Source organism: Orussus abietinus, unplaced genomic scaffold (assembly GCF_000612105.2).
Source record: "Orussus abietinus isolate OABI.00-Male unplaced genomic scaffold, Oabi_2.0 scaffold72, whole genome shotgun sequence".
Taxonomy (NCBI): Eukaryota; Metazoa; Arthropoda; class Insecta; order Hymenoptera; family Orussidae; genus Orussus; species Orussus abietinus.
Genome location: NW_019394233.1, coordinates 468052 through 477904, shown reverse-complemented (window position 1 = coordinate 477904; position 9853 = coordinate 468052). Strand labels below are relative to the sequence as shown.

At 50.4% G+C, this 9853-nt stretch overlaps 1 protein-coding gene across 2 annotated transcripts in view; it reads left to right on the top strand.

Annotated features, from left to right (window-relative positions):
- The first annotated feature begins 6922 nt into the window (after nucleotides 1-6922).
- The window catches only part of LOC105702324 (homeobox protein homothorax), a 307253-nt gene continuing 304322 nt past the window's right edge, over nucleotides 6923-9853 (top strand). For both annotated transcript variants that reach the window (XM_012429814.2, XM_012429813.2), the window contains exon 1: nucleotides 6923-7850. In XM_012429814.2, coding sequence (XP_012285237.1) covers nucleotides 7836-7850 — 15 coding nt within the window. In that variant the 5' untranslated portion in view covers nucleotides 6923-7835. The remainder of the gene's footprint in view (nucleotides 7851-9853) is intronic.

The following is a 9853-nucleotide window of genomic DNA, read 5'->3' as shown; positions in this document are numbered from 1 at the left end:
ATATTGTAACACGTTGGAATTTTTAGTAACCGGAAAGAAATTATCCCGAAAATGAGGTGGAATGCGTTAGGTATTGTATAAGGCTTGAAATGTTATGCGTTGGAATTGTTTGTAACCAGGGGCAATGGTAACATTTATGGAGAATTGTTTAAAATTAATTGCAGTTCTTCTGGTTCGAGGGATATCGCAAGTAGAACGTTAAAAATCCCCGAGACGTTGTTACGGACGTTTTAATGGCGAGCGTCACTTCCTACTAAATTACGTGGTTGTTTATCATGGTTGTCGCTCAAAGGAGGCATCGTTTCGCTCGATTTCCGAGTGAATGGCCCCTCGTGCGCTGCAAAACTCCACCGTTCGCGCGATTTTCCGGTAAGACGCACGAGCGCTCGCGGACGTTTTCGGATTTCCGCAGCACTTCCGCACGTCCAGGTCCTGCGGACCGGTGGCACCGATCGGCGGGCACGTAGTCGATAATCCGGCTGAGTTCCGGCACCGAGGACTACTCCCACGAGACCTAATCGAGACTCGATTAGCTCCTCCTCGGAATGGCGGTTCCCGATTTCCGAGTTCAATTTAACGTTACTCCGAAATATCGACGAGTAAGATCGGTCTCGGGTTTGGTCTTGTCAAAAGTACAAGTATACTTCCTTGAATACGCTCACTCATACTTCACTATTAACGTTAAAAGACGTCTTCTATCCACCCTGATAAAAATCTACAGCAATTAACCCACATTTATCCGCACCTCGTAACCAAAGTTTCATCCAGAAATACGTAAAATGAGAAAATGGCAAATTAGAAAATGTTCGGACACACATAAGATTGAACATTTACCGTATTAGTGCGTTTTAACTCGAAATAAATGTAACATTACATTACAATTTTCTTCGACTTATCTTAGAAACCGAATGCGATATCAGGGAGACAATGTAATTTCACCGTAATTTATTGGGATGTTGAAATGACTAACGATTGAGTATGTAAATTTACCCGGGCATTTTTATCAGTGCCATCGAAGGCTACAGATAAAAGACGTCTTTTAACGCCGTAAGCGACGTACATCTAAGGACCTCAAGAACGTAAGACCTAAACCGAATTTGTTAACCGGCCCGAAATTAGCGCCGACATCGGGAAAACGTCGAAAGGAGTCGCCTCCAATTTTGCTGTTTACCGAGCTTGCGGCGCATTGATGTCAGAGTCTAGTTAAACATTGGGCAACCGATCGGTCCCCCCGAAAACCCAAACCGGAAGCCTCAACAATGGCCGCTTCGTTTGGAGAACCGCGCGGGGGGGACGGGCGAGTGTGTGATCAACTGGCGGGCTCATAATGACGCATTTATCGAGGGATAATCGGTTAGCGATCGGCCGAGGCGCGCCCGTTCGATCTCGACGACGACAATCGCGCAAATTAACGAGCAATTCAAGGATCTTTTTCTTCGCAGGTCCACGAGGTGTCCCGAGGGCGGAGTCCCCGGACGACGATGGGACTCGAGGAGTCGATTTTTCTAGAGATTTCCGAGTACGTCGGAATTTACGTCGAGGGACTCTCCTCTCGTGTTTACAGAAGGGACTTGTTTCTCACGAGGCGCGAGCTGTCCTGCCGAGGCCGGAGATTCGGTCCGAGTTAACGAGTGGACGAATTTCGTAAACATCGAGCCAAGATCGAGATGCGTCCGAGGAGGCGCGATAGAGACCATAGGGACGCACTCGAAGAGAGAAAGAACATTTTTATTTGCCCAAAAGCGCAATTCCATATGATCGGTGCAATCGTATAAAGTGAGCATAAGTTGCACTCTACGACGCAAGGACCCGATTGTCGTGTATAATAAGGATTTTCCTCGCGCACGAATAGATTCGCGTGAAAAATTCTGCATTGTTGAGACGTCGCGTCATTGGTCAGCGTTCGAAAGTCGTGGACGGAATCGTCGATCCCGCGTGCGAGTATTCATCGTATGAACTCGAGAATCGGATCCCAGATCTTATTCGGAACGGGAAAGGCACTGGAACCCGATTCACGAGTTCATACGGATCTTCTTTTTCGCATACGAATAGGTTCACATGAAAAATGTTGTATTGTTGTGAGGTCGGGTAATGGGTGAAGATTTAAAAGTCTTCGACGAACTGTGAAGTTTGCATGGTTGATCGTATGAACTCGAGAATAGGGTCCCAGTTGACTAGAAAGAGACATGGTCGTTTGAGATGGTTATACAAGTAATAGGTAAGCGTGAAATGCTTAAGAAATATAAGCGTAAAGTACTTATATAAAATACAGGCGCAAGGTAGAAAATATAAGTGTATAGAAGTACAGGCGCAAATGACGAAATATAAGTGTGGAATACTTATAAAAACTATATAAACGCAAATATATAGAAAAAAGAGAGAATCATTGGAGGCGGAGAGGGAGAGCGGCGACTCGCTCCGTAATTCGACTCGCCTAATCGGATCGGCTTTGGCTTTCGCGAGTCGACTCGATATATGTCGTGGGACCCGAAGAGGCCGCAAAGGACCCTAGTAGCACAAAATATTTGTCCTATATTTTCTATATATTTAACGAATATAGTACATTTTGTAAATATTTAGCAGACATTTGAAATATTTNTGAAACTAAATACGTCATTGAGATTTTCAAGAAATATTTCAGATATCTTCGAATGAAATCTACAAGAAATCTTAAAGAATTTGTCGCTTGAGATATTTAGCAAAGATTACAAAGAAATATTTAGAAATTATTCTATGCTACTAGGGGAGTCTCGGATTCTCACGAGAGATCCGCGGATCCCGTCACGAAAATGCACGAAAATCCCAGGAAGCGCTTCCAGAAATCGAGTGGCGAGAGTCGAAGCCGCCGGATGGAAACGCCTCGACCGGATAGTTAGGAGATATTAAATGTCACTTTAAATATCCACTATCCGACGGGCCGTCGAGATCCTTTCGAGGGAAAGGTCCCACTCGACTCGATGGGAATTCCTTTAAACTTTTCTTCTCATTAACGTAATTAAGGACAATGTAAATATTTCTTAGTAACGCATGACGATGAGAACTTGCGAGGTTCCCGTATAATTGCTGATAACGTTAATAAAACTACAGAGCTCGTGGATATTTTTTAGTAACATTAAAGTTAGATTAGAATACGTAAGGATCGCACATTATTACTCACGGCTTTCGTATAAACGGAGCGCGCGAAAATACTTTTTAGCACCTATTTGTGTAATTTTATATTACGATCCATCATTATTGACGATGTTCATGCACTTAGCGCGTAAATATTTTTTTTCAACATTAAAATTGTGTTATATTACAACCCATTAGGTTCACGCATCGCAATTGACTCACGACATTTACGTCCTTAGCGCATAAATATTTTTCGCCTACATTAAAGTTAGGTTATGTTATAACCCGCTAGTTTTGCGCATTACATCACTCATGAGATTCGTGTGCCAACGTCGGTTAAATATTTTTTCATCGAAATTAAAATTAGGTTATATTAGAACCCTCGAATTTGGCACATCAGTATCTACTCGCGGCATTCATGTAACGAGTAAATATTTTTCATCAACATTATAGTAAGGCTATGTAGAACCCACCAGGTTCAAGCATCGCTATCTCCCCATGACGTTCACGCTTTAACGTGAAGTGAAACCCCCTTCAAATCAGTCGATTCGAATACAACACTTTTTTTTAAGGGTATTGGACCAAACTGTCCGAAACTTTGACATATGACTCGTGATCATCTAAGAATTATCCTGACACATTCCAAATTTGGATTTTTGGAAAAAATATTTTAACTTTGCCCAGACCAGAACCAAAACGGCGTCGAGCTCTCATATTTCGATCCATATACAATTATCGAAGGCTCCGATATAAGAAACGAAAGGGTCAGGACAATTTTACGGCAATTTAGAACACTCTGGTAATTGATAAACTCGCATTTGAACGTGATCAAGGTAAAAAAGTATTTTATGCACTTCTATGCTAAAACGATGGGAATACGAGGTCTTGGAGTAAAAATTTAATTAACCTAAAAATCACAGATGGCGCAGGGGGTCCCTCTGCAGTCAGTTAGGGTCTCTGAAACCATGAATCCGGGGGATTTCTGGAGTTTCTCTTCGATTTCTTTATAATTATTGCACGAAAACGACAGGTGGAGGATGCCATTTAGTATAATACCCAATATAATTCGGCACAGCTGTCAATATAAAAACGAACGTCGGCAACGTAGCTATTTAGAAAAATCTTCTTTACCGATGTCGATCAAGTTCCTCGACGTGTTTCACCTTCACCTTAAGGGGATGTGAAAGTGGCATCCGAAAGTTCAATCATTCATAAAACTTTTCTACGAACTGGATGTCTCAAATCGTTTCATACTTTAAAACGTGAATATGGAGACCCTAAGGTAGGTCCTGAAACTCGCGAAATTTCATTTTTTACAAACTATTTTTAAAATACCTATAAACAAATTTGTAAAGAATTGAAATTTCATGAGTTTCAGAACCTTCCTTATAGTCTCCATATTCAGGTTGTAAAGTTTCAAACGATTCGGTAAATCGAGTTGGGAGAAAAGTTTTATAAACAAGACCTCTTCGACGCCACTTTCACATCACCTTAAGCGCGGAAAAATGTTTCATTCTCGTTCAAGCGAGGTTAGGTGAGAGAACCGACGAAGTTCGCGCTTCTCGGCCGACGCATAATGGCCAGTCCGAACTTTCCCACTCGGTACGACAGTTCGGACGTTTAGCGGGATATCGTGTTGGGTCGACGTAGAGATCCCCTCGGAGGTGCCTCCAGGTCTGGGCTAACGCTCGTCGCGCTCTCCGTCCCCTGTAGAACGCAAAGGCCCGCGATAAGGCCGCATCCGGCGGCGACGCAACGCCGTAACGTCGGAACGTTGCAACCGGGTAACCGTGGTAACGTCGTCGTAAACGTCGTCCGAGGAGCGAGGAATCTCGAGAGCGTCGATGATCGACCGTATCGGCCGCTCAGGGATCGAATCTAAGACCCGTTAAGTACCGACGGACTACTCGAGCCATCGAGAGAAAGCTCCTCGAGATCATCGACGTTCTTCGTCGGTTTCGTCACTAACCCAGCCACCTCGTTCCCCGGATAACGAGCCGTTATCGAGAAAGCTCCCAAATCACCCGATCGCGATCGAAATAAAATTCCACTGGCGATTGAATTTTTTCAAATTCCTCAGAATTTCTAGTAGCCTAACCTCCTCGCTTCCCTGAAATATCTGAGGGTAATCGCCGCCGATTCCCTCATTCGTCGTCGAATAACGTGAATCGTCATCCTGGAGCTGAATTTTACATTTTTCCGATTTTCGATCATAACCCCGTCGAGATGTTACGTAGCCCATTTCTGGGATTCATTTCCGAGTAGCGTGAATATCATCCATCCTGTGAATACTTTCCCCTTGGCGAAATTTTTCTCGCGGAATTCGCTAAAAATTTGGAGGTTAGGTATTCAGAGGTAGACGCGAGGCGTCGGCCACGAATTAAAGGGCGACTATCCTCATATAGGGCGAGTCAATTTGCGACGTCTGAGTATTTCTAAGGAATTTCAGATTTTTACAAATTTTGAGGATAACATTAGCGAGACGTCATAGAGTCAGTTATTCTTCTTCATCCTCGAGCATCGTGAATATCGTTTCCCCCGACATATATTTCCCCCTTGGCGAAATTTCTATCGAGGAGATCGCTAAAAATGTGGAGGTTAGGTACCCCGAGGTAGACGCCGGGCGTCGGTCGCGAATTAGAGGGCGCGACCCTCCCCTTCGGGGGCACTCGGGGTGTTCGGGGGCCGTAACGGGGCGAGCCAATTTGCGACGTCGGGACGGCGGGGCGCGAGAGCGCTCGGATAGACGGCCGGTCATAAAATCGAGCCCGCTCGCGGGGCGTCGCGGCGCCGCGAGAGGGAGACGCGCCGAGTGATGTCGGTGACAGCCTCCACCCCCGGCCGCGTCCCGACGCTATTACTCACCCGACGCCCGAATACCATTCAAAGTTCGAAACCGCACGCGTTCTCGCGACCCAATTCCTAGGGCCGAGAGTCAGCTGTTGGTTCATTCACCATCGCGAGTGCGTTTCCTCGCGTCCACGCAAGGAATGAGAGGAATATCCCGAAAGAAGGACACAAAAGGTCGCGCCCCAGGTCTTATCCAGAGCACGAGAGATCCTTCGTACGTCGAATGATTTTTTCGACATCCCGGAATCGAGGGTCTTTAAGGACGACGGATAGGGCAAGGCTGAGAGTGGATACGTCTGGAGCGGCGAGCGAGGGTGGTCGGAAAGGGAACGGTAGGGACCCGGGGAAAAGTCGAAAGGAAAAATGGACGCGGGCGAAACGGAGTCGCAATTAAAGCGGGATATGCCCGTTCGCAGGGCCCGACCCGCCGCGGTCTCGGCCGTCGGCTCGGACTCGCGGTTTTCCGAAGGGAGCAGCTCTCTCGCGGCATTCGATAATAATTCGCCCGGTATCCCTCTCTCCGTCGGTCCCCGGCCCGCGGCGTTTTCCCGCCGCGCGCGCGGTGGGGGCCGTGGAGGGGGGAGCGAGAGAGAAAAGGGAGGACTCTCGAGGTACGGGCCGGGCGGGCCAGGATCGCTCCGTCTCTCTCCTGCGTGGCGGGAGGGTCCGGTCGCTCGGCGCTGGCTCGGCGTTCCCGCCGCTCGGGCGGACTCGGGCGGACTCGGGCGCGCTCGGGCGGCCCGGCTCGGTGTGCGCGGCGGCGCGCGCGATGGCGCGCGATGGCGGAGCCGCGGGATTCGCGGTCCGGCCGCCGAGGCGCCACGGTCGCCGGTGGTCGCGGCGGCGGCGGGGGGCGGGGCCTGCGCCGATTGGCCGGCCGCCGGGGGGCGGGGCGGCGCGCACCTCCCACTCCGGCGAGCGGCGCGGCGGTGATTGACAGTTGGCGAACGACTGCGGACGGCGCAGGATCTAGACACGCTAGGCGCTTCGCGCGTAACCGCCGTGCACGCCGTAAACGCTCGCTCCGAGCCCTCTCGCAGCTTCCGCTGACCGGAGCGGTGCCGCTCGACCGCGAGATCGCCTCGGCGCCCGGGTGCGCGACCCGACCGCTCTCTCCCTCTCTCTCTCTCGATCGCGCGGCAAGTGCGCGGGCGCGCGCGCGAGAGCAAACCCTCGCTCTCTCTCCGCGAGGGACGGACCGCGGACGCGGCCACCGAGAGAGATCGCGAGGGACCGAGAGGGACCCAGAGGATCGCGCGCCGCCGTCGCCGTCGTTCCGCGTCGCGTCGCGTCGCGTAGCCTCCCGCCCGGAGCCCGGGAGGATGCCCCACGCCGCAAGGCAGGCCGCGGAACTCCGGAACGCGCTCCAGTGAGACGCCGGTCCGACCGGGCCGCGAGCGAGTGGGCCCGCCGGTGGATGTGACGGGGCGACCGCCGCAGTCAGTCCGAGCCGCCTTCGCCGTCGCAGCCGCCGCGGCCGTCGGCGCCTCTCCGAGCACGTGGTCCCGCGTGATGCCGCGGCGGGACTGACGCCGCTCGCCATGCCCGCCCGGACGAGCAGGCACGAGGACTCGCGCCGCGACGCGCGACTCTCCCGCTGACGGCCGGACCTTCTTCGAGTCCCTCCTTCCGGGGTCGCTGTCCGACCCGACCAGGCCCGACGAGGCTCAGTGGTGTTCTGTGTTTCTCCGGTTTCGGTGGTTCGCGCGTGCATCGCGAGAAGAGGAGTCGACGACCGCCGCCCTTAGGACCCGCCAGGGCGGAGACCCCGGCTTCCTCCTCGAGGAGCGAGCCCATTCTCCTCTCGAACGTCGTCGACAACAGCCGCTACGGTGGCTCAGCACGCGGAGTTCCCCGGCGCGGCCAGGGCGTTCATGGCGCAGCCAAGGGTACGTCGACTCTCCGCGCGCGCGGACGCCCCTGGACTTCGCCGACGCCGTCCGTGTATTCCCGAGGACCGCGGCGCCGGCGACGAGACGTCCGACCTGACTCTCCATCTCCTTCCCTGCAACGGTTCGCGGCTGTGACGGGCCGAGATTCGGGGGGAAGCTCGTGCCGGGTACTCTTTGACGGGGTGGTTGGATAATTGCGGAAATTTCGGTTCATTTCGGTTCATTCCATAGTGGCTGGAATGAAAGGAAGTTTTAGATCGTTCTGGAGTGCCGGAGATGTCTGGAATTTCAGATCAGCCTGAAATGTCTAGGGTTTCGGGTCATTTTTAAATGTCTGAAACTTCACATCGTTCTCATAATTCTCGTAATCTTCATGATACGTACAATTCTTATGATTCTTAATTTCTAAAAATTGTGAAAATTCGACAGATTTTAAACACTAAAAAATTGTAAAAATCACGTAAGTCACGTTCCCGATGGACGCTTGTCAGCGTCGCCGCGTAAAATCCTTCGCGTCGTTCTCACAATTCTCATAATTTTTATAACACTTGCAATACTTATAATTCTTAATTTATAAAAATCCTGAAAATTCGGAAAATTCCGGACACTTTAACAATTGAAAAAATTACATTAATCGCGTTCCCGATGGACGCTCGCTCTACGTAAAACCCCCTTCGACAATGGCGCGGAATCGCGAGACGCGTAAACACCGGTACAGGGACGTCGAGTGTTTGTACACAAGGCCGTAAGTCGGCGCCGAGGACGCGCGACGGAATTCGCATAGGAATTCGTCGTCGCGGTTGCGGGACGAGTGCGCGGCCTCTCCGGGAAGGCGGGTCGACGGGGTCCCGGAAACCCGAATACCGAATTCCGCGACCTAGGCTCTCCCCGGGGAACCGAGCTCGAACCCGGACCAAGGGAATCGATAATCCTTCAGGTAGAGGCACGACGTGCGCACCGGTAATGCTCTTTTGTCGGGGCTCGGGTTCCTCGTAGGGCCGGCCTCAAGCGATTCCGCGAGCGGAATTTTCGGGGTTACGGAGAGCCGCGGAGCGACGTCGACCCGGGGGAAATTTTCTGGCCGCGAAACTCTTGGAAAGACAACCACTGTCGCGGGTTAACGCGGTTAATCCCTTTTCCTAGGGAATTCCTTAGCACATTCGCGACCGCTGACGTGAATTCACGTCATTTTAAATTCTGTTCCTGATTGCCGCTGACGTGAATCACGTCCATAACGATACACGATACAAGTTTGCGGCAACCAGATTCAGAATTTCGTTATTTTCGCCGGTACCCAATATTTGAAACGGAAAAAAATTGCCGGTCGCGAATGTGTTAATACGCGATAGTCAACGTTGAGCAGACATTCAATCTGCGACGGATTGCAACATTTTTCCATGGCGCGTAGTTTTCTTTCCCTTTTCTTTTTTTTTCTTTTTATTTTATTTTAGCCGTTGCTGTGCAATTCCGACCTCCAGGTAGAGGCACGACATGCGCACCGGTAATGCCCTTTTGTCGGGGCTCGGGTTCCTCGTAGGACCGGCCGCAAACGATTCCGCGAGCGGGATTTTCGGGGTTCCGGAGAGCCGCGGAGCGACGTCGGTTCGGAGGAAATTTTCGGACCGCGAAAACCTTGGAAAGACAACCATTGCCACGAGTTAACGCGGTTAATACCTTTTCCTAGGGAATTCCTTAATACGCGACAGTCAACGTTGAGCAGACGTTCAAACTGCGATTAACTGCGACATTTTTCCATGGCGCGTAGTTTTCTTTTTTTTTAATTTTTATTTTAGCCGTTACTGTGAAATTCCGACTTCGCCTAGGATGATCTTCAGAAGCAAGATAAAAATTACCGCGATTAATAATTGATAATAATTTCAGGATGGTCGATTTTAAGATGTTTCACGCGTTACGTACGGTTGACGTTAAATTGTGAACAATGACGTGGACAGCGAAATTTTTATTCAACGCCTTTTTTTTTCTTTTCTTTTAATCGTTGC